This window comes from Chiloscyllium plagiosum, unplaced genomic scaffold (assembly GCF_037043375.1).
Source record: "Chiloscyllium plagiosum isolate Xiang-an unplaced genomic scaffold, Cpla_swu_hap1 HiC_scaffold_7, whole genome shotgun sequence".
In the NCBI taxonomy this organism is placed as follows: domain Eukaryota; kingdom Metazoa; phylum Chordata; class Chondrichthyes; order Orectolobiformes; family Hemiscylliidae; genus Chiloscyllium; species Chiloscyllium plagiosum.
Window position 1 is genome coordinate 112,494,689 of NW_028270145.1, and position 27,524 is coordinate 112,522,212.

General features: G+C 46.2%; 1 protein-coding gene and 1 long non-coding RNA gene across 5 annotated transcripts in view; one reads left to right on the forward strand and one right to left on the reverse strand.

The window, feature by feature from the left end:
- The window catches only part of tmem198ab (transmembrane protein 198ab), a 149,251-nt gene that overhangs the window by 92,331 nt on the left and 29,396 nt on the right, over positions 1 to 27,524 (forward strand). For 3 of the 4 annotated variants that reach the window (XM_087989363.1, XM_087989365.1, XM_087989364.1), the window contains exons 3-4: positions 13,852 to 14,082; positions 16,153 to 16,378. In XM_087989363.1, the coding sequence (XP_087845489.1) occupies positions 16,216 to 16,378 (163 nt within the window). In that variant the 5' untranslated portion in view covers positions 13,852 to 14,082; positions 16,153 to 16,215. Of the gene's footprint in view, positions 1 to 13,851; positions 14,083 to 14,784; positions 14,878 to 16,152; positions 16,379 to 27,524 lie in introns of all 4 variants that reach the window. The other variant, XM_087989366.1, reaches the window with a different exon arrangement.
- LOC148149680 (uncharacterized) overlaps positions 1 to 27,524 on the reverse strand; it is a 137,217-nt gene that overhangs the window by 46,715 nt on the left and 62,978 nt on the right. The window contains exon 2 of the long non-coding RNA XR_015757736.1: positions 2,899 to 3,026. This is a non-coding gene — a long non-coding RNA (uncharacterized LOC148149680). The remainder of the gene's footprint in view (positions 1 to 2,898; positions 3,027 to 27,524) is intronic.

Genomic DNA, 27,524 nt, shown 5'->3' on the forward strand with positions numbered 1-27,524 from the left:
AATCAAGCGGCTGCTTTGTCCTGGATGGTGTCGAGCTTCTTGAGTGTTATTGGAGCTGCCCCCATCCAGGGCAAGTGGGGAGTATTCCATCACCCTCCTGACTTGTGTCTTGTAGATGGTGGACAGACACTAGAGAGACAGACTGCAAGTAACCAGTAGCAGCTAATTCTGCATTCACGAGGGCATAGGGATGATTATTGGACAGACTGGGTTTGTTTTCCTAGGAGTAGAGTAGACTGAGTGGGGGCATGATTGAGATGGATAAAAGAATGGTGGACAGAGAGAGGAAGAAACCTTTCCCCTTGGTAGGGGGATCAATAATCAGGGGGCACGGAGTTAATGTAAAGGGCAGGAGGTTTTGAGGAGATGTGAGGAAACATTTTTTCACCTGGAGGGTGGTGGGGATCTGGAACTGACTGTCTGTAAGGGTGGGACAGGCAGAAACCCTCAGCACATTGAAGAAGGATTTAAGTGTGCACATGTGATGCCAAGGTATATAAGGCTATAGTCCATGCGCTGGAAAATGGGACTAAAACTCTTAGGTGGTTGTTTTTGACTAGCACAGATTTGATGGGCCAAAGGGCCTTTTCCTGTGCTTTAGATCTCTATGATTCTATCTTTCTCTAAGTTTAAGGAGCGATTTAAAAGGAGCATTCAAAACCAGGAGAGACTTTGATCAGGTGAATAAGCAGAAATTGTTACCAGCGGACAGGAAGTCTGTAACCAAGGGGTGACACAGAATGAAGCTTATCAGAACCTTGACCAGAGGTGAGATTGTGAATCAAAACAGAGAGTGCTGCAGAAACCCAGCAAATCCTGGCAGCATCTGGGGAGAGAGAAACAGTTAACGTTTCAAATCAATGACTATCAGAACTGGAACACATTGTACGGTCTGCGTGTGGAGTGAACCTGTTGAAGAAATGGTGGACGTGGGCTCAATTACAACATTTAAAAGACATGTTGGTAAGTTCATGAATAGGAAACATTTGGAGGGATATGGACCAGGAGCAGGCAGGTGGAGCTGGTTCAGTTTGGGATTCTGGTCGGCAAGGACTGGTTGGACCGAAGGGGGGGGGGGTCTGTTTCCGTGCTGTATGACTCTACTTTGTTTCAGACAAACAGAAATACTAACCGCGGATCTCTCCACACTGAATGTGTTGGACACACAGCATTCCCTGCAAATTCTGTTTTGGTTTCAGATTTACATTAGCCAGGGGTGACGTTGACAGAGTGGTACTGTCACAGGGCCAGGAGCCAGGTGGATCAAGTATAGTGACCATGAACTGCTGATTGTGTACCGGACTGATCAGTGTACTGACAGAAGGATGTTAACATCTTGGGAGCAGTTCAGAGAAGGTTTACTAGACTAATCCCTGGAATGAGTGGACTGCCTTATGAGCAAACGCTGGGTCTGTATCCCCTGGAGTTTGCAAGAATCAGTGGTGACTTAATTGAAACAGATAAGATCTTAAAGGTACTTGGCCAGGTGGGTGTGGAAAGGAGGTTTCCTCTTGTGGGAGAATCTAGAACCAGATGCTGTAGTGGGGTGGGACAATGGTTAGCACCTCTACCTCACAACACCAGGGGCCCCAGGTTTGATTCCAGCCTCGGGAGACTGTCTATGTGGAGTTTGCATGTTCTCCCTGTGTCTGTGTAGGTTTCTTCCTACGGTCCAAAGATGTATGGGTTAGCCATGGGGAATGTAGAGATGGAGTGGGATGCTGTTTGGAGGGGTCAGTGCAGACTCAATGAGATGATTGCACTCTCAGCTGCCTTCTCCTCAGCCCCACCCCCCTCCCCCCTCCCATTTATCTCTCCACCACCAAGGCTTCCAGCCTCATTCCTGATGGAGGGCTCCTGCCCGAAACTTTGATTCACCTGCTCCTCGGATGCTGCCTGACCTGCTGTGCTTTTCCAGCACCACTCTAATCTTGACTCTGATCTCCAGCATCTGCAGTACCCACTTTTGCCTCAATCAGCTGATGATCTCCTTCCATATCACCATAGGGATTCTATATTTCAAACATACTGGAGATGAGGAAACACTTCTCTCTCTCAGAGGGTTGTGAGTCTTTGGAATTTCCCGTCCTCAAAAGGCAGTGGATGCAGAATCTTTAACATTTTTGAAGACAGAGGTGGGTAGACTTTTGATGACCAAGAGGATGGAAGATTATCAGAGGACTGTAGAGTTGAGGTCAAAATCAGATCAGCCACGATCTTATTGAATGGGGGAGCAGGCCCGAAGGGCTGAGTGGCCCACTTTTGTTTTTTTTTAGTTCGCGAGATTGTTGTAAAAACCCATCTGGTTCATTAATGCTGTTCAATGAAGGAAATGTGCCATCCTTACCTGGTTTGGCCGACATATGACCCCAGACCCACAGCAATGTCAGTGACTCTTAACTGCCCTCTGAAGCGTCCCAACAAGATGTGGAGTACCAGGGGTATTAGGGACAGGCATCAAATGCCAAATAAGGTTCACACCCATAATGAACTAATCTAATCAAACCTGCAGTGCTTTTCTTTTGTGTGAGCAACATCAAGAAACATTTCATGCAGCGAATTTGTGGTAATCCAGAATGTAATTCCTGGGTGTGAGATTCAGCAGTAACTTCAAAAGTGGATTGAGTATTTACAGGATAGATGTGGAAATGTGGGAAAGGGTAGGACAGTGGCCTACATTGGATCACATTAGGCGAGAGTAAGCACAGGAGCCATGGGCCGAATGACCTCCATTTTCCTTTATCGTTCTACGTGTATCTAATGTCATCTGTTGACTTTTTTCTTCCTGTTCCTCAGTGATTGTCAAAACTGACCAACTAACGGCGAAAGATAGAAATCTGTTTCAGGTGGATGTGTTGCTGTTTAGCTTCAAAGCACTGGGTAAAAGGAAATACTTACTTCAGCATCTTTGGCACAGTTGCCTTCATTTCTCAGCCCTTCGAATACAGGAGTTAGGAAGTCATGTTGAGGTTGAGCAGGATGTTGGTGAGACCTCTTCTGGAATACTGTGTGCAGTTCTGGTCACCCTGTTATAAGAAGGATATTATTACACTGGAGAGAGTTCAGAAGAGATTTACCAGGATGTTGCCAGTAATGGAGGATTTGAGTTATAAAGAGAGGCTGGGACTTTTACCACTGTAGCGCAGGAGGTTGAGGAGTGACATAATGGAGGTTCATAAAATCTTGAGGGGCTGAGATAAGGTGAATGGCAGGTGTCTTTTCTGTAGGGTGGGGGATTTCAAGACTGGGGACATTTTGTTAGGGTGAGAGGAGAAAGATTTGAAAATGACCTAAGGGACAACTTTTTTTACAAAGAGAGTGGTTCGTGTGTGAAAGGAGCTGCCAGAGGAAGTGGTGACTGTGGGTACAGTTACAACATTTAAAAACATTTGGATAAGTTCATGAATAGGAAAGGTTTGGAGGGATATGGGCCAGGAGCAGGGAGATGGGACTAGTTTGTTCGGGAACATGGTCAGCATGGACTGGGTGGACCGAAGGGACTGTTTCTGTTCTGTATGACTCCGTGACTTACAAAGATACCCAAGTCTAGATGCATTTCCCATTTCCTAATCTATCGCCTTCCTGTTCCTCATTCAGGGGGTGGATGGCCTCCCATTCATCCACATCATACCAAGCCTGCTGTGCATTTACTCACTCACTTGAACATGTCCAAATCACACTGAAGCATCTCTGCACTGACCCTCACAGCTCACCCTCCTGCACATGTTAATACAAGCAAATTGCATGATGAGGGAGATAAAGGCAAGAGATTAAAACGCTCAGTCGACACAGGCACGATGTGTCGATTGGGCCCAGGGATACAGAGATAGACAGGGTCATTTTGGGCTTTGTAAACAGCGGTGAGAATTTTAATATCAAGGTATTTTGGACAAGGAAACGGGAATGGATCGGTGTGCCCAGGGCGAGCGGAGAGTGTGATCGGATACAAATTAGGACAAGGGCAGCAGAATTTTGGGGGCAAGGCATTTACAAGTGTGGATTCCTGAAAACCCAGGGGAGAACCCTCCAATGGGGTCACTCTGTTTCAGAGACTGCAGGATCAGAGAGGTTTCTCTGCAACTCAGCTCTCTCCGCAGAGCACCTGGTTCGAGCTGCTGGATATTGGACTGGTTACTTCAAGAGAACCTTCAACCATTTGCCGTTGCTATGGCAATATAATAACGGAGGGCTCCCCTGGGATCGCTCCTGTTACAGCGAACAGCCAGTAAATGAAAGCAGTGCACTGCTGCCTTACATTTCACAATCATTTCCAATGGGTTAGCAGCAGCTGGGTTTGACAGTGATCCAGACTTTAACCCCTTGTGTGCGAGAGTGTGGAGGTGGAATGCAGGCACCCACTTGAAGCTGAGGAAAGGTCCCAAGCACCAGGCTCAGCGCTACTTTCCTAATCAGCCTCTTCAGGGAGGTTATAACACACCGCTGGAGCAGGTGGGATTTGAACTCATGCCTTCTCGCTGTCAGGTAGGGACACTATCACTGTGCCACAATAGTCCTGCATTGGCTGACCGTGTATTCCAACAGGTTTAGATTCATAGAATCCCTGCAACGTGGAGGCAGGCCATTCAGCCCATTGAGTCTACACCAACCCTCCAAACAGCATCCCATCCAGACCCATTGATCAGTAGGCGGAGTCCGGAACTAGGGCCAGATCATTAACATTCGAGGCAGGCCATTCAGGAACCATTTCCTCACAAAAAGGGGGAATGGAATCCGGAACTTTCTCCCCAAAACGTGCACCATACCGTCTTGCCAAGTCTCCAATGACAGCACCTTCCAAACCCACTTCCATCTAGAATGACAGCAGATACCTGGGAACCCCACCCCCTACAAGTTCCCCTCCGAGCCATTCACCACCCTGACTGTGTCCCTTCACAGTCGTTGGGTCAAAATCACAGAATTCCCTCCCTCAAGGCATTGTGGGCTGCAGCAGTTCAAGAAAGCAGCTCATTACTACCTTCTTAAAGGGCAACTATGGACAAGCAATAAATGCTGGGCCACCCAGCAACGTCCACATCCCATGAATGAGTTGAGAAAAATATTGTTGAGGACAGAGATGGGGAGCAGCAGGGTGGCTCAGTGGTTAGCACTGCTGCCTCACAGCACTAGGGACCCGGGTTCGATTCCAGCCTCGGGGCAACTGTCTGTGTGGAGTTTGCACATTCTCCCCGTGTCTGCGGGGGTTTCCTCCCACAATCCAAAGATGTGCAGGTCAGGGTGGATTGGCCATGAGAAATTGCCCATAGTGATCAGGGATGTGTAGGCTAGGTGGGTTAGCTTTGGGAAATGTGGGGATAGGGTGAGGCACTGGAACTTGGGATGCTCCTCAGAGGGACAGTACAGATTCAATGGGCTGAATGGCCTCTTTCCACGGAGTGGGGATTCTGTGAACATTTGAAATGGAGAATTGCTTTGTGAGATGAGGGTTTTCATGATGTTAGTTGAGGGATAAGTGTTGGTGAAGGACAGAGGGGAGATCACCTCATCAGCTTCTCTTCAAAAATAAGAGCAAAGGGGTCTTCTTTACCCACAGCTGACAGCAAGCTTGGTTTCACATTTAATCAGGAAGACAGAGCAGCATTCCCACAGTACTGCACTGGGCGTGTCACCTCAACTGGGACTTGAACTCATGATCTCATGAGTCGAGAGTGTGTTGCTGGAAAAGCACAGCAGGCCAGGCCGCATCCTAAGAGCAGGAAAATCAACGTTTCGGGCAAAAGCCCTTCATCAGGAATGAGGCTGGGAGCCTCAGGGGTGGAGAGATAAATGGTAGGGTGGTGGGGCTGGAGGGTAGGTAGCTGAGAGTGCAATAGGTGGATGGAGGGTAAATGTGATAGGTCAGAGAGGAGGGTGGAGTGGATAGGTGGGAAGGGAGATTGGCAGGTGGGACAGGTCATGGGGACAGTGCTGAGCTGGCAAGTTGGAACTGGGGTAAAGGGGGGGAAGGGGAAATGAGGAAGCTCATGAAGTCCACATTGATGCCCTGGGCTTGCAGGGTCCAGAAGTGGAAGATGAAACGTTCTTCCTCCAGGCGTCTGGTGGTGGGGGAGCGGTGGTGGAGGAGGCCCAGGACCTGTATGTCCTCGGCAGAGTGGGAAGGGGAGTTGAAGTGTTCGACCACGGGGCAGTGGGGTTGAGTGGTGCTGGTGTCCCGGAGATATTCCCTAAAATGCTCTGCTAGGAGGCGCCCAGTCTCCCCAATATAGAGGAGACTGCATCGGGAGCAACGGATACAATAAATGATATTGGTGGATGTGCAGGTAAAACTTTGATGGATGTGGAAGGCTCCTTTAGGGCCTTGGATGGAGGTGAGGGAGGAGGTGTGGGCACAGGTTTTACAGTTCCTGCGGTGGTAGGGGAAGGTGCCAGGATGGGAGGGTGGGTCGTAGGGGGGCGTGGACCTGACCAGGTAGTCACGGAGGGAACGGTCTTTGCGGAAGATGGAAAGGGGTGGGGAGGGAAATATATCCCTGATGGTGGGGTCTTTTTGTAGGTGGTGGAATTGGCGGAGGAGGATGTGGTGTATGCAGAGGTTGTTGGGGTGGAAGGTGAGCACCAGGGGGGTTGTGTCCTTGTTGCAGTTGGAAGTGTGGGGTTTGAAGGCAGAGGTGTGGGAAGTGGATGAGGTGCGCTGGAGGGCATCATCAACCACGTGGGAAGGGAAATTGCGGTCTTTAAAGAAGGAGAACATCTGGTGTGTTCTATGGTGGAACTGCTCCTCCTGGGAGCAGATCCGGCGGAGGAATTGGGAATACGGGATGGCATTTTTGCAGGAGGTAGGGTGGGAGGAGGTGTAGTCCAGGTAGCTGTGGGAGTTGGTGGGTTTGTAGAAGATGTCAGTGTTGAGTCGGTCACCGTTGATGAAGATAGAGAGGTCAAGGAGGCAGAGAGAGGTGTCAGACATGATCCAGATGAATTTAAGGTCAGGGTGGAATGTGTTGGTGAAGCTGATGAATTGCTCAACCTCCTCACGGGAGCACGAGGTGGCGGCAATACAGTCATCAATGTAGCGGAGGAAGAGGTGGGGAGTGACTCAGACACAAATGTGTCAGCAACTGAACACACATACACACTCACACACACGTACACACACACATGCGCACACACACATGCGCACACACACACGTACACGCACACTCACACACACACACACAAACTCTCACACACACACTCACACACACACACTCACACACACACGCGCACACACACATGTGCACACACACACAGGCTCACACACAGGCTCACACACACACGCTCACACACACGTACACGCACACACAAATACACACACACACGTACACGCACACTCACACACACACACTCACACACACACACACTCTCACTCACACACACTCACACACACACACACACTCATACTCACACACACATTCACACACACTCTCTCACACACACACATACACGCACACAAATATACACACACGTACACACACACACAAATATATATACACACACACGTGCACACACACACGTATACACACACACACAAATATACACATACACACACACAAATATACACACACACATGCACGCACACACACGTACACACTCACACACTCACACACACACTCACTCACACTCTCACACACACATGTACACACACACACACGTACACACTCACACTCACACACACACACACTCATACACACACTCATACACACACTCATACACACACTCATACACACACACTCTCTCTCACACACTCTCTCACACACACACGTACACACATAAATATACACACACGCGCGCGCGCACACACACGTACACACACACAAATATACACATACACACACACAAATATACACACACACATGCACGTACACACACACTCACACTCTCTCACACACACATACACACACGTACACACACTCAAACACACTCACTCACTCACACTCACTCACACTCACACACTCACATTCACACTCACACACTCACATTCACACTCACACACTCACACACTCACACACTCACACACTCACACACTCACACTCACACTCACACACTCACACACTCACACTCACACTCACACACACTCTCTCACACACACACGTACATGCCCACACAAATATACACACACACGTACACACACGTACACACACATAAATATATACACACACACACAAATATATACACATGCGTGTACAGACATACATACACACACACACACAAGTATACACACACACACATACACACACTCGCAAGCATATACATACAAATATACACACACGTACGCATACACGCACATATACACACACGCACACACACACAAATACACACACACAAATATACACACACACAAATATACACACACACATACACACACACGCACGCATACACACACAAATATACACACGTACACACATGCATACACGCATGTATATACACACGCGCACACACAAATACACACACACACACACAAATATATACACACAAATATACACACACGCACGCATACATACATGTATACACACACAAATATACACACACACGCACATACACACTCTCACACAAATATACACACTCATACACACACGCGTACATACACACGTATACAGACACACATGTACACACATGCACACGCACGCATGCACACACACACACACGCACACAGACTGTCCCATACACAGATAGGTTCTCTCACAGAGACTCTCTCTCTCACACACACGAAAACAAACTCTCACCTTGACTGAGAGTATCAGGGTGCACTTTCATACTTGCTTGAGGGCCTGTAGACTCTGGTCTTAAACCATCCAAGGACCAGGCAGGCATTCTAGATTTGAGAATAACATTCCCAAACACTCCAGCTCTGTCCGACTGTCTCCAAGAATCAAAGATTAATCTTCCAGACAACCGAGGACAGGGAATTTTAAAAACTGGTGAACCACCTTCTTATAATACTTCCGCTGCTAAGTGATTAAAAAAAAGATGGAGTTGGAAATGGAAGAGAAAAGACTGTTGGATTGACTTGACCAATCAGGAAGTAGTCTTTCCCAGTGTCTAATTGGCAGGAGGAGGATGGGACCAATGGGAATATGATTGGGGAATGGTGAGGGGATGGTGGGGGAGTATCATGTGACAAAACCTCCTGGAACGTCTTCAGCTAGAGTTGGAATTCCATAAATGAGGTGCTGTCAAATTCACAGTAAACGTAGAGTCCCACCAAGCTGCCTGTTCTTTAGGAGTTAACCAAATGCCAATCATCTTCTTGAAGTCTGCTCCTACCAGCATTCAGGCAAAACTCCTGCAAACTCAAATTCATTGGATGGTCACCAGCCCTCCCACCCACCTGGTCCATACAAGATGCTTTGGGGAGTTGCCAGTGTAGATGCAGGAAGAGAGAGAGTCGAGGACCAGAGGGTATTGTCTCAGCATAAAGGGTCACCCCTTTAAGACAGAGATGGGGAGGAAGTTCTTGTCTCAGAGGGGAGTGAATCTGTGGAATTCGTTCCCACAGAGGGCTGTCGAGGCTGGGTCACTCAGTATATTCAAGGCTAAGATGGACAGGTTTTTAATCAGGAAGGGAATCGATGGTTATGGAGGAAAAGGCTGGATGGTGGAGTTGAGGATTATCAGATCAGCCATGAACATTGAGTGGCGGAACACACCCGATGGGCAGAATGGCCTACCTCTGCTCCTGTGGCCTCCTTCCTCAACTCCCAGTGTTCCAAGAGACACCAACGAAAAGGCCACAAAGGCATTTTGAGTCACTCTTTGAAGCACAGCAGTATTGGAAAGTATTGAGTGGGAGGAGCTCACTACCTGTCATTCAAAGTGATGATGACGTGTCTGTTGTGCTGTGAATGTGCCATCACCTTGGTGATGAGGCAGCATGTTGGCAGAGAAGGAAGACCAAGGAAGCAAATCCTGCCTCCGGGTCCCACTGCATTGTGGGACTTCCAGCCTCATGTGCCGATAAGTCAGAAGGTTGGGAACCAGCCTGGCCAATCACGTTCTGACCCACGGCCTCAAAGGGACTAACAGTCATCAGTAACAATTAAAGGCAATGAAGAAGGCAGGACATCTCCTACCATCGGGTTAGTAACGATGGCCAAGTGGTATTACCACTAGACCATTAATCAGACACCCAGCTCAGAGTCCAGTGAACCTGAGGTTCAACTCCTACCACGGGGCAGATGATGGAATTTGAGCTCAGTAAAATTCTGATTAGCATCAAGTCATTGCTGAGTGTTTGGAGGAAGAGCTAATTTGATTCCCTCCTTGAGGGAAGAGATCCAAGACCAGGCCTTACCGAGTCTACACCCGCAGCAATGTGGCTTATTCTGAGGGATGGGCAATACATGCTTCCCTAATCAGCAATATTCGCATTCTGTCAGCCCGGGGGCTCAGTGGTTAGCACTGCTGCATCACAGCGTCAGGGACCCAGGTTTGATTTCCACCACGGACGACTGTCTGTGTGGAGTTTGCACATTCGTGCCTGTGTGGGTTTCTTCCCACAGTCCAAAGATGTGCAGATTAGGGGGATTGGCCAAGGGAAATTGCCCCATAGTGTTCAGGGATGTGCAGACTAGGTGGGTCAGCCATGGGAAATGCAGGGTTACAGGGAGAGGGTAGGGGATAGGATGCTCTTTGCAGGATCGGTGTGGACTCAGTGGCCTGCTCCAGACCAGAGGAATACAATGGAAATCCATTAGGAAAAGCCAATTAGCCTGATAATTCTTCCACATGCTGTATGCAAAATGGCTACCACTTTGAGCTGTTCAACGTAATGATTTGTACAAAGGCCATACAGTGGGACTAAAAGTTTATTTCCTCATAAAGATAGGGGTTTTGTTATTCTGAAAAAAATCTGGAAGGTTATTCCCAACTGGATGCTAGATGTCTCCCATTGGAAAGGAGCAACTCTCCTGTCTCATTTCATGAAAATAGCCTCATTTGATAAATATTGTATTTGATTAACCTGTGCAAATATACACAAATGTCTACAAATTAAAGATTTCCCAAGTGTTAGATGCATACACTTTGGCGAATGAATTAATTACAGAGTGAGAACAGCTCTGATCAGTGAAACCTGCTATCTCACATGATTTACCAGGAGGGAGAGTCAATGTTAGCTATTTAAAGATTGTGAGAATTCGAAATGGCTGTTTTTGAGAGTGGAGGTTTTAACAGGAAAAGATTCTCGCTGTGTTTTCCAAACCTCACAGGATCAGTAAGTGCCTCTCTGAGATGCAAGGGGCTCATCTGATGGTGAAAATAGGGAATACATTTCACAACATCAAGTTTAAATATTGAGCAAGTGTGTTGGGCAAAGTGCATTGCACAGGATAAAGCTCCCTCTACACTGTCCCCCCATCAAACACTCCCAGGACAGGGACAGCACGGGGTTGGCTACAGAGTAAAGCTCCCTTTACACTGTCCCTATCAAACACTCCCAGGACACGGACAGCACGGGGTTAGATACAGAGTAAAGCTCTCTCTACACTGTCCCCCCATCAAACACTCCCAGGACAGGGACAGCACGGGGTTGGCTACAGAGTAAAGCTCCCTTTACACTGTCCCTATCAAACACTCCCAGGACAGGGACAGCATGGGGTTGGCTACAGAGTAAAGCTCTCTCTACACTGTCCCCATCAAACACTCCCAGGGACAGGGACAGCACGAGGTTGGCTATAGAGTAAAGCTTCCTCTTCACTGCCCCATCAAACACTCCCAGGACAGGGACAGCACGGGGTTAGATACAGAGTAAAGCTCTCTCTACACTGTCCCCATCAAACACTCCCAGGACAGGGACAACATGGGACGAGGTACACTTTTAAAGTGACATCGGTGGGCATTGTACAGACTAGAAGGTGAAGGAGCAGAAGTAGGCCATTCAGCCCATCGAGTCAGCTCTAATATTCAAGGAGATCATGAGTGATCTGATCCTCCTCAACTCCACTTTCCTGCCTTTTCCCAATAAAACTTTTCACAGTATTCCAGTTGTGTTCTGACTAGTGTTTTGTAATCTTAGCAAAACCTCCTGACATTGATATCCCATTCCCTTTGAAATAATTCCATTTGCCTTCCTTCTTCCCTAATGACAGCAAGGCCACATTCAACTGAGTGTGGCATCAAGGAGCCTGGGCAAATCTGGAATTATTGGGAATCAGTGAGCAATCTCTGCACTGAGCACATAGGAAGATGGTGATGGTTGTTGGAGGTCAGTTAGCTCAGCTCCAGGCCATCTCGGGATAGTTCCTCGGGATAGTGTCCCAGGCCCAACCATGTTCAGCTACTTCATCAATGACCTTCCCTCCATCATAAGGTCAGAAGTGGGGATGTTCGCACAATGTTCAGCACCATTCATGACTCCCCAGATACTGAAGCAGTCCATATTCAAGTGCAACATGGTCTGGATAATATCCAGGCTTGGGCCGACAAGTGGCAAGTAACATTCACACCAGACCAATGCCAGGAAATGACGATCACCAATAAGAGACAATCTAACCACCAACCCTTGGCATTCAACAGTGTTACCATCACTGAATCCCCCACTTCCTGGGGATTACCATTGATCAGAAACTCAACTGGATGAGCCACATAAACACCGTGGCTATGAGAGCAGGTCATAGGCTGGGAATCCTTCAGTGAGTAACTCACCTCCTGACTCCCCAAAGCCCATCCACCATCTACAAGATACAAGTCAGGAATGTGAGGGAATACTCCCCACTTGCCCTGGATGGGGGCAGCTCCAACAACACTCAAGAAGCTTGATACCATCCAGGACAAAGCAGCCGCTTGATCGGCACCACATCCACAAACACCCACTCCCTCCACCACCGACACTCAGTAGCAGCAGTGTGTACCATCTACAATAAAAACTGAAAGAACTGCAAATGCTGTAAATCAGAAACAAAGAGAAAAATTGCAGGAAAAGCTCAGCAGGTCTGACAGCATCTGTGGAGAGAAATCAGAGTTTATGTTTCACGTTCAGTGACCCTTCCTCAGAAGGCAGTTCTGAGGATGGGTAACTGGATCCAAAACGTTAACTCTGATTTCTCTCCACAGATGCTGCTCGACCTGCTGAGCTTTTCCTGCAATTTCTGTTTTTGTACCAACAAGATGCTCTGCAGAGATTCACCAAAGACCCTCAGACAGCATCTTCCAAACCCACGACCACTTGAACCTAGAAGGACAAGGGCAGCAGATACATGGGGACACCACCCCCTGCAGGTTCCCCTCCGAGTCCCTTACCATCCTGACTCGGAAATACATCACCGTTTCTTCAGTGTCACTGGGTCAAAATCCTGCATTTCCTTCCTTAATGGCATTATCGCCTACAGCACATGGACAACAGTTGTTCAACCTCACCTACCTGTCCATCTTCCTTCCCACTTACCCACGCCATCCTCCCCTCCAACCTATCGCTATCACCCCCCCGTATCTGCATTTACCTATCACCTTCCCAGCTATGTTCCCGCCAGCCCCACGCCCCACCCTCCTATTTATCTCTCAGCCCCCTTCCCCCCTCCACATTCCTGATGAAGGATCTTTGCCTGAAATGTCGAGTCTCCTGTTTCGCGGATGCTTTTCCAGCGCCACACCTTTTGACGCCAGCAACGCCAGTCCTCACTTCCTCTCAATCACCTTCTCAAGGGGCAACTAGGGACGGGTAATAAATGCTGGTCAAACAGTGATGCCCATATCCCATTAATGAATAAAAAACGTGGGCTGCTGAACTCAATGTTAGTATTTTTGTGAATCATGTAGCATGACTGCCAAGTCCCCGTGTGCTGTAATGAGAACGTTGGTGGGAGAACTGTGAGGAAATAAAGGCCCCTGAAATCTAATTTCTAAAAAAAATTTGTTTTCTAGGGGACGTTGTTCTAGAACCGTCTTGAAGAGACCAACGAGATTTAAGCTTCATTACAGCAAGTCAACAGCTGGGACCTTGTATTGTGTGATCCTCTGACTCTCCAATGAGACGCCTGGGGGTGTGGAGATTGGGGTCATCTCCTGGTAACACCTCAGTGCTGACCCCACCAGTGGGCATTGTCTGCCCCATAAAGAGGGGGAAGAGTATCAGTTAGCTCCAACACTGAGCAGGTAAGTGTGCTCTCCTCAGGCATAGAGTCATACAGCACGGAAATACACCCTTTGACCCAATGTTTCCATGCCGACCAGATATCTGAAATTAATCTAATCCCATTTGCCAGTGTTTCGTCCATGTCCCTCTAAACCCTTACTATTCGTATAAATGTTGCAATTGTACCACTTCCTCTGGCAGCTCATTCCATACATGCACCACTCTCTGCGTGAAAAAGTTGCCCCTTGTCCCTTTTTAAATCTTTCCCCTGTCACCCTAAACCTACGCCCTCTTGCAATGCTGGAGTTTTGAGGAGAGTGTGAAATATTTGTGCAGAGGCCGGTATCCCATTGCCAAGTCCCCCTTTATTTACACGTGTACGGTACATGGACTGTGACCCTGCCAGATCAGAGCCGGCTCTCAGAGGGAAAAGAACCTCTGACCCTCCTGTTTATATCTGTCAGCCAGGGCTCCCTGATTGGGCCAGGTTAACAGCCCCAATCCGGGAACTCCTAGTCTATGAGGTCCATCTCGCTGACCCCGTTATCATTACTACAGAGGGCAAAGTCCTCACCTCAAGCGAAACCCATTGAGGGAGCTCAGTGATTGAATTATACAGCACAGAGGGAGACTACTCAGCCCATCAGAACAATGCTGGCTCTTTCAAAGAACTATCTCAATCGCCGTCACTCCTGCAGGTTAATTTTCTTTTCTTTTTCAAGAATTTATTCACCTCCCTTTGCAAAGTGACTGCAATGAACTTGCTCCAAATGCCCATAATGTCGGCAGAACCTTCCAGAACAGACCAGCTCGAGGTGTAAATATAATGTTCCTTTACGTTGCGCCTGTCTCGTCTCCATGTTATCCTCTGGTCCTGCCACTTCCTCAAGCTATCCACTGAAACCAGTTGCCCACTCCAGTAAAACTCCTCTTTGTTTTGCGCGTGCATTTTGTTAGCGCCTTTAACGATATTTATTAATAGACCCAATGACATATTAGGGGAAGTGAGAAAGCACGGGAGGTGCAAAGGCGGGTAGTGAGGTAGCAAGGTTTAGGGGTGGAGTGGTTTTGGGAGGTTATGCCAGGGTCTGGGGCTCTGGTCCTCATGGGGGAGGGAAGAAAATCAGGAGATCCCCAAAGACTGGATTCAGTATTGATTCCCAATGGCACATCATCCACTGGTGAGATCCAACAACAACCTGAACTGAAGTAGCACCACTATTGTGCCAAAACACCCCAAAATGCCTCACGGCAGCCACAGTCAAATGAAATTTGACACCAAGGCACATGAGGAGATACTGGGACAGGTGACCAAAGGCTTGGTCAAGGAGAGGGATTTTGAGGAAGGAGGTTGATAGGGGAGGTTTAACAAGTGTCCAAGGCAGCTTTAGCTATGGCCTTCAGTCGATGGGGCGGTAGGAACGGGCAGGTGCTGAAGAGGCCAGAATGGGAGGAGTGACGAGATGCTGAAGGGTTCGAAGATGTTCCACCTGTCCGTCAGTCAGGGGGTATCCTCTACCCATCCCCCGCTGACCCTCAATCCTTCTCTCAGAGGGTCACCGCACTCTGTGCAACTCGCTCCCCCAGAGTGCCATAGATGCTGGGACACTGAATAAATTTAAGAAGGAGATAGACAGACTTTAAATTAGTAACAGGTTGAAGAGAGGGCAGCACAGTGGCTCAGTGGTTAGCAGTGCTGCCTCACAGCACCAGGGACCCAGGTTCAAGCCCAGCCTCGGGCAACTATCTGTGTGGAGTTTGCACATTCTCCCTGCGTCTGCGTGGGTTTCCTCCCACAGTCCAAAGATGTGTATGTTAGGTGAATTGGCCGTGGGAAATTGCCCATAGTGTTTAGAGATGTGTAGGGTAGGTGCATTGTTTAGGGGTAATATAGGGGAATGGGTCTGGGTGTGATATAGTTCAGAGGGTCGGTGTGGACTGGTTGAGCCAAATGGCCTGTTTCCACACTGTCAGGATTCTATGATCGTATAAATGGCGGAGCAGGCTCGCGGGGCTGAATGGTCTCCTCCTGCTCCTAGATCTCATGTGTGTGATTCCCTTGTGTGAAATATTCTGTTTGTTGTTTGCAGAGTCTCTAACTTTGAATGGAAGACGTTTTTTGACCTTTGCCCTGCCTACAGACCCACAAAGCCATGACATCGACACTTCGAACTTTGCACTTTAAACTCCTGACTCATGGCACGGGTCAGGGTGCCCCCCACAGCTGTGATCAGGAGATCCTGAGGAAGTATGATGTCGTACCCTCTGTTGTCTGTGCTATGTGCTGCCTCTTTGGGATTATTTATTGTTTCTTTGGTAAGTCACTTGTGGGGGGGGGGGGGGGCGGGGGTGGCGGAGTTGTTGGGAGGGATCTGGATGTAGGGGGTGGAGGAAACAATTGCTTATCAAATCTGTGTTCCTCATTGTGTTATGGACCCGTTAAGACCCACTCAAAACATTTCAAGAAAGTGGCTCACACCCTAACTTTGCTGGTGGTTTTAAGCAGGTGTAGAGTGGGTATTTCAGGAGCGATGCAGCTGCCCAACCACTTAGTTTTAAACAAAACAGAATTTATTTGCAAGATTACTGAATCAAACACAAACAAAAGAGAAGAGAATACAGAATAACTTAATCTATTTGAAAACCCTACAGATTATCCCAACTTTAATGATGCTGTTCCAAATTCTTGCAACAATCCCCATAAACACCCCCTTAGCAAAAAAGATCAAATCAAATACAGGGTCTTACAGGAGAGAGAGAGAGATGGCAGAGAGATTCAGCGTGGAACACCTTCTTCCAAAGAGCTGTTTCTTGGGGTAGCAGCCTCACAGCTGACTGAACAGCCAGACTGCAAAAACCAAACCAAAACCAAACCAGAGAAAAGCTGAGCTGGGAGATCTGGCCAATCCTGTTTCATTGTACAAGCAGTTTGTTTAATTTGAAAGCAATCTCAAGTAGTTCAACCCAGACTTTTTAGAATCGCTGCTTTTACAACCTCTCTGCAAAAAAAATGCCACGGACAACATCACCCTGTATTCAGAGCAGCATCGTCACACCTTCCCCATTAAAAAGAAGAACCATCAATATCCAAAGATGGCTTCATTTTAAAACCCTTCAACATTAAATTGTTAGTACACTGCTACACATATTACATTGACAATAAATGTGCAAACATGCACTCCTACATTCTGTTTCATTCCTGATGAAGGGCGTTTGCCCAAAACGTTGAATTCTCCTGCTCCTCAGATGCTGCCTGACCTGCTGTGCTTTTCCAGCACCACTCTAATCTTGAGTACATTCTGGCTAAAAGTGAATTTGCCAAATCCCAAGACTGTTGTACTGCTGCCACCAAACGCCTCTGTTTCTCATTCAAGTTTCGACAATGCGTCAGCAATCATGTTTTCTCGTCCTGCCCCATGCACAATTTTCAAATTGAATGGCTGTAACAACAAACTCCATCTGAACAGTCTAGAATTTTTGTCCTTAAATTTCTCCACGAACTTCAATGGGTTATGGGCAGTGTATATGATTGTCTCAGATAAGTTACTGGTAACATAAACATTGAAATGTTGTAATGTCAACACCAAGCTCAAAATCTCCTTCTTAACTGTCAAATATTTCTGCTGATGAATGTTCAACTTCCTGGAGAAATACTCAATAAGTCTTTCTATTTTCTTATCATCCTCTTATAAGAGTACAGCACTGACATCCACACCACGCCTCGATAGCCACCTTGAATGGCTTTGCGTAATTAGGTGTGGCTAATACTGGGGCAGTGGTTAACACAGCTTTCCAGCTGTCAAATGCTTCTGAAAGTTTGCTGTCCAATGAAACTTCTTTCCTTTCTTTAGCAATTCAGTGAGTGGAGCAGCCACACGCTAAACATTGGTCTGAATTTTCCACTCAATCCCAGGGACCATAATACTGCTCTTTTTGACGATGGTGTGAGAAACTCCCCAGTTACCTTTGCTTTTGCATCCCATGGGGCCATTTGGCCGTGTCCAATAACATGGCCCAGGATGGTCTTGGGATTTGGCAAATTCACTTTTAGCCAGGTTTATCACCTCCCGAAGTCGATTGAACAAGTCTGATAAATGTTGCTTCCATGTGTAACTGAAATCACCAGGTCATCAATATAAACTACACAATTGGGTAATCCTGAAATGACCTTATTGGTCAGTCTCTGAAATGTGGCTAGCGCATTTTTCATACTAACTGACATGATTTTAAACTGATACAGTCCATTCTGCATTATGAAAGCTGAAATTGCCTTTGCTCTTTCAGACAAAGGTACCTGCCAGTATCCTCTGAGCAAGTCCAACTCAGAAATGGAAGTTGTTTGTCCCACCTTTTCAACACAGTCTTCCAAATGCAGAATCGGATATGCATTAATCTTTCTAACTGCATTGACTTTGCAATAGTCCACACATAACCGTTGGGTACCATCTGGTTTTGGCACCGTGACTATGGGTGAGCTCCAGTCACTGTAACTCACTTTGATTATGCCATCTTGAAGCATGCACTCTATCTCCTTCTGAACCTCTGCCAACTTTAGAGCGTTATGCCTATGTTGCTTAATTGGAACAGCATCTCCTATAATGTACAATTAGGTTAGTGCTTCCCAGTTTATTTCCGCATATGTCTCCATGTGATAGTGATAACTCTTTCAGATCATTTCGATTTTCTTGTGGAAGGTAACTCAATCATTTATCCCAATTTTTGACCACTTTCTCACTGTTCAATTCAATTTGAGGAATGTCTGTTCAGAATCCTCTGAACTTGGTTCTTCACTCTGTATTGTAACCAATTACACATTTCCACTTGCTTTCCTTTGGTGTCAAAATATCTTTTGAGCATATTCACGTGACACACTCTGTGGGATTTCTTTATATCTGGAGTCCTTACCAAATAATTCACCTCACTCAATTTCCTTTTGACTTGATAAGGTCCACTTAACCTTATCCCTGACAGCAAAATTGCGAGTTTTTGATTTCTTGTATGCTTCCTGTTTCATTGTATGCTGTAATGCTTTTAAATGCTGTCTAGCCTACTCCCCGGCTCTATTTAATCTTTCCGAAAATTTGACACATAGTCCAAAGATGTGGTCTCTGAATTCTGACTGACCCACTTCTCCTTAATCAATTTTAGCAGTCCTCTCACTTCATGCCTAAAAATTAATTCAAATGGACTGAATTTGGTCGATTCCTTTCTTGTATCTCTGATCATGAAATTTCCAGTCATTTGAATAGTCTTGACTGAAAGCCCTAAACCTGGTCTTTAATGTCTGATGCCACTTTTCTAGTGCTCCCTGTGACTCTGGATGGCACGCAGTCGATTTGAATCGTTTTATTCCTAAGCTGCCCATAGTTTCCTTGAAGAATTTCGATGTGTAGTTTGACCCTTGATCTGATTGTATTCCTGTGGGTAGTCCGTACCTAGTGATAACTTTGAGTAATTCCTCCACAATCCTTTTAGCTGTGATATTGCGTCATGCAACAGCCTCTGGAAATCTGGTGGACACATCCATTATTGTTAACAAATATTGATTCCCAGTTATTGCTTTAGGTAGGGGTCCTACGCAATCAATTAAGACTCTTGTACAAGGTTCCTCAAATGCAGGAACAGGTATTAAAGGTGCGGATTTTATTTACGCCTGTGATTTTCCGATTACCTGACATGTATGACATGTCTGGCAAAATGCGACTATATCCTTGTGCAGTCCAGGCCAGTAAAAAATGTTGTTGTATTTTAGCATGGGATTTTCTTACCCCTAAATGACCCCCCTATTGGTAGTTCATGCATAACTCACAACATCTCCTTTCTATAACCCACTGGGAATACGATTTGATGAACTTCTGCCCATTTCTCATCTGCCTGAAGATGTGATGGTCTCCATTTCCTCATTTAGTCAGCATTTTTAAGATAGTAGCATTCAGGGATACATTCGGATTCTTTCTCTGTGTGTGCCTATTGATACAAATTTCATCTTTCTGCTGTGACTCGGTTAATTTATCTGAGCTAAAAATGTCTGCTCCTGGCTTGTTCCACCATCTGATCAAACAGGGTCTCTGCTAATTCCCCTTCAACTTTCTTAGCTGTGCTCTTTGATCTCTCCTGTTTCAACTGATGACTTTGTGACCTCATTACCACACAATCAGGAAAAGTCCCAGGATGTGTGTGTCCTGCAATAGTTCAGTTGCCTGAGTTTCCATTGGCTTTTCAACCACAGTAGGCAGCACTGCTACCTGTGAACCAGCTATGTCATTAGCGAGGACAAATTGTATTCTTGGAGCTAAGAGTTTGTCCAGTACTCTTACCATGATCTGCTCACTCTTCACTGGACAATCTAACCTCACTTTATATAATTGAGTGCATCTTGTCTCACTATGAATTCCGGTTACTAGTACCTTTTCTGGTAATAGTCCTTCAGAGGTACATATCTCCTCATCTTTCAACATCAAAGATTGAGAGGATCCTGTATTACTTAATATTGTAACCTCTTTACCTCCTGCTCCTGGCCTACGTGAGTAAACGTTACCTTCGCAGGTATATGGTTTAAGAGGATCTGGCACTTCCTCCTTAACCAACCTCCGACCAGGTTGTACATTCTGCTGCAGCTATCTAGCCTGCACTCTGCTTTCCATCACCACTCCAACAAAATTCACTGGCTCATCCTGTTTTCCTACTGCTTCCCAGTGCTTTTCCTAACCCACCAACACTGTGATTTCATGTGCCTACTTTATTACAGTGAAAACACTGGAGCTTTTTAACTTCTCTTTCCCCTTCAGGGGCTTCTGCTTTACCCCGTGGTAAGTTATCCTGATGATCTTCACAGAGCTCTACCTTTCCCTTTTTACATGAGGATTTCTCTTTTCCCAGTTTCTATCCCTCATGGATTGATATTGATGCTGGAAGCCAAACTGTGTTTTATGGACCAGCTCATAGTCAGCAGCCATTGCAGTGGCTAATCTTGCCGTTTTAACTATCTCCTGTTCCACATAAGTTCTTCCTACTTCAGTAAATGTATTTTTGAATCCCCCAACATAACCGTCTCTCTAAGAGGTTTGCTCTATTTTTAATGCCCTTACCCACCTGTCAAAATTAATTGGTTTGATCCTTTCAAACTCAGTGTAAGTTTGACCAGGGTCCCTCCTTAGATTCCTGAGACATTGTCTGTACAAGCTCATATGCATTTAAGATGGCTTTCATCACCTCCTCATCCACCCCTGATAGTGATGTGAATACCTCACTAGCTCTGCCGACAAGTTTTGGTTGGATCAACAAAATCCACATGTGGACTGGCCACTGCATTTGTTTAGCCACTTTCTCCAATGAGATTAAAAAAAGGCTTCCACAGCCTTGTCTTCAAATTTAGGCGATGCTTGAATATATTTAAACAGATCCTCCCCAGGCCTTTGGTTACCGTGGGTTTGCACATCCTCACTCTCTTCCTCCCTCAGCTTACCTTCAGCCTTCATCTCCACCCTTTTGAGCTGACTCTCCTGTCTGAGTGCCAGTTTCTGAAGTTCAAACTCCCACTCTTTCTTCCTTTTCTCTCTCTCTTTCTCTCTCTTTTCTCTCTCTCTCTCTCTTTCTCTCTCTCTCTCTTTCTCTCTCTCGTTTCTCTCTCTTTCTCTCTCTCTTTCTCTCTCTCTCTCTCTTTCTCTCTCTCGTTTCTCTCTCTTTCTCTCTCTCTTTCTCTCTCTCGTTTCTCTCTCTCTTTCCTCTCTCTCTTTCTCTCTCTTTCTCTCTCTCTTTCTCTCTCTTTCTCTCTCTTTTCTCTCTCTCTCTTTCTCTCTCTTTTCTCTCTCTCTTTCTCTCTCTCTTTTCTCTCTCTCTTTTCTCTCTCTCTTTCTCTCTCTTTCTCTCTCTTTTCTCTCTCTCTTTTCTCTCTCTCTTTCTCTCTCTTTCTATCTCTCTTTCTCTCTCCTTTCTCTCTCTCTTTTCTCTCTTTTCTCTCTCTTTTCTCTCTCTCTTTCTCTCTCTCTTTCTCTCTCTTTTCTCTCTCTCTTTTCTCTCTCTCTCTTTTCTCTCTCTCTTTCTCTCTTTCTCTCTCTCTTTCTCTCTCTTTTCTCTCTCTCGTTTCTCTCTCTCTTTCTCTCTCTGCTTTTAATCATAATTAAAACTGTTTCGTTTCTGTTGCCCTTTCCTTGTCTTCTCCTTCTAACTCAAGTTGCTTCATTTTCAATTGAACTTTAGCCATCTCTAAAGATTCTTATGGTGTTTCCAGCAAATTTAAATGTTGAGCTATTGCTGTAATTATCTCTCCTTTCTTCAGGAATCATTCCTGAAGAAGGGCTTATGCCCGAAACGTCGATTCTCCTGTTCCTTGGATGCTGCCTGACCTGCTGCGCTTTTCCAGCAACACATTTTCAGCTCTAAATAGGCAAAGTCTTTTCCCTGGGGTCGGGGAGTCCAGAACTAGAGGGCATAGGTTTAGGGTGAGAGGAGAAAGATATAAAAGAGACCTGAGAGGCAACTTTTTCACGCGGAGGGTACGTGTATGGAATGAGCTGCCAGAGGGTGTAGTGGAGGCTGGTATAATTGCAACATTTAAGAGGTATTTGGATGGGTAGAGAATAGGAAGGGTTTGGAGAGATATGGGCCGAGTGCTGGCAGGTGGGACTAGATTGGGTTGGGATATCTGGTCGGCATGGACGGGTTGGACCAAAGAGCTTGTTTCCATGCTGTACATCTCTATGACTCTATGACTCCAAAAGGCACTAACACCTACCACTCACTGCCTTCGAGTCCAACAACAGTAGACTGAAGTTGGAACCACAGGACCAATCGCTTATGGACCTGTCCAGAGCCCCTCAAAACATTTCAAGAAAGTCGCCCAGACCCTACCTTTGCTAATTGTTTTAATCAGGAATAGAATGGATATTCCAGGAGGATGGTCAATCCACTTAGTTTTAAACAAAACAGAATTTATTTGCAAGATTACCAAATGAAACACAAAGAAAAGAGAAGAGAATACAGAATAACTTAACCTATCCAAAAGCCCAACAGACTATCCCAACATAATGATGCTGTTCCAAATTCCTGCAACAATCCCCCATAAACACCCCCTTGGCAAAAAAGGTCAAATCAAACACAGGGTCTTACAGGAGAGAGAGAAAAATGGCAGAGACATTCAGTGTGGAACACCTTCTTCCATCTGTCTGTTTCTTGGGCCAGCAGCCTCACAACTGACTGCCCGCTTCCAGTGAGCAGCCAGACTGTGAAAACCAAACCAAAACCGCACCAGAGAAAAGCTGAGCTGGGAGGACTGGCCACTCCCCTTTCATTGTACAAGTGTTTTTTTAACTTGAAAGCGTTCTCAATTAGTTCAACCCATACATTTTGGAATCACTGCTTTTAAGACTTTCCTGAAAAAAAAAATTCAAGGCCAGCATAAACCCATTTACGGAACAGTATCGTCACAATTGCTAGCCATCCTTAGAATGGACGGATTGACCATTGAATGGGTTGGCGGGACATGGGAAGGGGGGCATCACAGGCAAAGTCAACCTTTGGTGCCCAACCATAACTGAGCTTGAGACAGTGGCAATGAGCCGCCATCTTGATCCACCATCTTGATCTCGGTATCCTCTGTGGCCTGGTCACCACGTTGGCCTATCATGTCAGGTCTACTTCACGGTCACTATGCTCACACTGCTGGACCTGAAGGCATGTTGAGAAAGACGATGGGCTTTGGTAAAAGGCCCAAGCCATGTTTCAAAAAAGTCCTCATTGAGGAAATAAATATTAGAAAAGGGGGCAAGGTATGATGTCGAATTCCCTCATTCAGAAAGAAAGAAAATGTGCATTGCTATAGCACCGTCTGTGATCTCAGGACATGCTAAAGGCTTTCCACAGCCGATGGAATACACATTCAGGGTGTAGTCATGCTGAATGTTTGATATTCCACAGGGTTAAAGAATTCCAAAGAATCTCATCTCTTTTGTCTTAAGTATGTTCATAAGATGTGGCTATTGTCCATCCCTAATTGCCCAGAGGGCAGTTAAAGAGTTAAGGACATTTAAATGATTATAGTGTAAACATATGGGCGAGAATGGAACAGTGTAGGTTAGATGGGTTTCAGATTGGTTTCACAGGTCGGCGCAACATCGAGGGCCGAAGGGCCTGTACTCTGCTATATTGTTCTATGGTCTATGTTCTATGTTCTATGTCAACCACATTGCTGTGGGTCTTAAGTCACATGTAGGCCAGATTGGCTTCACAAGAGGCTCCAAAGCACTGAAGATCTCATGTAGACAGGGAACGAAATGTCTGCAAATCAACTTCCCAGATTGGTGAACATACCCACAGACCGGGTAAGGATGGCAAATTTCCTTCCCTAAAGGACATTAGTGAACCAGATGGATTTTTACCTCAATGGATAGTGGTTCCCTGGTCACTATTAAAGGAACTTTTTATTACAGATTTTTCATTTCCAAGATTCTGTCATGATGAGATTCAAACCTTTTATTCTCTGAACAGTAGACTGGGATGCTGGATGACTAGTCCTGTGGCACTGGGAAAAAACAATAACTGCAGATGCTGGAAACTTTTACCTAGTTGATTTTAACCCTACTGCGAATCCTCTTGCAAGGATGCCTGCCTTGAAGAAGTTTTCCTCCTCTCTGTCCAAGAATCTCAGGGAGTTTCCTCTCCCACTGCAACTCCCAGGTCATTTCCTCTGCCCTGAATCTACTCTATGTTACTTTCTCCCCACCCCCACCCTCCTCTAGCTTATCTCTCCACCTTTCAGGCTCTCTGCCTGTATTCCTGACGAAGAGTTTTTGCCTGAAACGTCGATTTTACTGCTCCTCGGATGCTGCCTGAAATTCTGTGCTCTTCCAGCACCACTAATCCAGAACCTAGTCCTGTGACACTACCACTACACCATCACATCATCATAAGGTGAAGAATTTCCTCCTCATCTCAGTCCCCAAATGGCCTGCTATTACCCTGAGGTTCGAGACTCACCAGCTTGGGTGGGGAGGGGGGGGCGGGAAGGTAATACCCCATCTAGATTCACCTTATCTCAGCTTGAAACAACTTCTCAAGTTCCAATGCGATCACCCCTTAGCCTTCAAAAATCTCAGAAATACAGAGTCACTTCCCTCAATTTCTCCTGATAAAACAATCCCACCATCCAAGAATTTAATCATAGAATCCCTACGTGTGGGGACAGGCCATTCAGCCTCTGAACAGCATCCCACCCAAATCCCTATCCTGTCCCTGTATTTCTAATGTCTAATCCACCTAGCCTGCACATCGTAGGCAATTTCCCATGGCCAATCCACCCTGACCTGCACATCTTTGGACTGTGGGAGGAAACCGGAGCACCCGGAGGAAACCCATACAGACACTGGGAGCACGTGCAAACCCCACACAGACAGTCGCCCGAGACTGGAACTGTACCTGGGTCCCTGGTTCTGTGAGGCAGCAGTGCTAACCATGTTGCCCCACTCTGGTGAAGCTTTGTGAACTCCTCTGAGGGCAAGTACGTCTTTCCTTTAATAAGAGGAGCTAAACTGTACACAATACTGCCTGTAAAACTGAAGCATAAATGCTGATGTTCTTTATTTAATGACCATGGGATCCTTTATACCCACCTGAGAGGGCAGGTCTGACCTGAACAGCAGCACCTCTGAGAGTGTCGCACACCCATGTACTACTGCCCGCTGCACACTGGGAAGGTGCTGGCCAAGTGATATTGCCCCTGGATAAGTAATCCAGATTAATGTCAGGGGGATTTCGGTTCAAATCCCACCACTGCAGGTGGTGGAAATATGAATTTATTAGCAATCTAGAATTGTAGAAAGGTGGTCTAATGAATACCATGTAACCAATGTCAATTGTCATGTAAAGCCATTTAGTTCACCAATGTCTTTCACGGAAGGAAATCTGCCATCTTTCACTGGTCTGGCCGACATGTGACTCCAGACCCACAGTCAGTCTTAACTGCCCTTTGAAATGGCTGAGCAAGACGCTCAGTCCCAGGGCCAATCGGGATGAGCGATAAATGCTGGTCTTGCCAGTGACAATGGGGCACAAACCCCACAGTCTTTGACTCTGAGATGAGCCTGGTGCCAACATCAGTAACACCGTAGAGAACATGGTCAACACACTGCCATTATGATGGAAGGTTACAAACAAGGTCAGGGAGTCCTTGTGGAACAGTGACCTAATAGAGTTGATAGAGAACGCAAACCTTCCCTGGATGGCAAATGGAAGATTGTTGATACAGTGGAGTTTAAGACAGTGGGAGTAAACATTAAAAGGCATTACCTTGCATTTGATTCAGAGGAATCGAGAATTGATTTTAGTTCAGCAAACCTTTTTAAGCTTTGAGGGCAGTTTTGGAGATCTGACTGGGGTTAGAAGCAAATAGGAAAGGAATATACGACAGTCACGAGTGAGTTTTGAGAAGAGTTGGAGTTCAGGTTGAGGTTCTAGATGTAGGTTTGCTCACTGAGCTGAAACGTTCATTTTCAGATGTTTCGTCACCATATTAGGTAACATCATCAGTGAGCTTCCAGTGAAGCACTGGTGGTATGGCCCACTTTTTATTTATGTGTTTAGGTTTCCTTGGGTTGCTGATCTCATTTCCTGTAAAGATGTCATTTCCTGTTCTTTTTCTCAGGGATGGTAGATGTGGTCTCACTCGATGTATTTGTTGATAGAGTTCCAGCTGGAATGCCATGCTTCTAGGAATTCTCGTGCGGGTCTCTGTTTGGCTTGTCCTAGGATGGATGTGTTGTCCCAGTCGAAGTGGTGTCCTTCCTCATCCGTATGTAAGGATACTAGTGAGAGAGGGTCATGCCGTTTTGTGGCTAGTTGATGTTCATGTATCCTGGTGGCTAGTTTTCTGCCTGTTTGTCCAATGTAGTGTTTGTTACAGTCCTTGCAAGGTATTTTGTAAATGGCATTAGTTTTGCTTGTTGTCTGTACAGGGTCTTTCAAGTTCATCAGCTGCTGTTTTATTGTGTTGGTGGGTTTGAGGGCTACCGTGATGCCAAGGATATCTGAGTAGCCTGGCAGTCATTTCTGAGATGTCTTTGATGTAGGGGAGAGTGGCTAGGGTTTCTGGATGCGGTTTGTCTGCTTTTTTGCGTTTGTTGCTGAGAAATTGGCAGACTGTGTTCATTGGGTACCCATTGTTTTTGAATACACAGTATAGGTGATTTTCCTCTGCTCTGCGTAGTTCCTCTGCACTGCAGTGTGTGTTGGCTCATTGAAATAATGTTCTGATGCAGCTTCGTTTGTGGGTGTTGGGATGATTGCTTCTGTAGTTCAGTATTTGGTCTGTATGTATTGTTTTCCTGTAGACGCTGGTTTGAAGTTCCCCATTGGCTGTTCGCTCTACTGTGACACCTAGGAATGGCAGTTTGTTGTTGTTTTCCTCCCCTTTAGTGAAGTTTATGCCAATAAGGGTATTATTGATGGTCTTGAAGGTTTCCTCTAATTT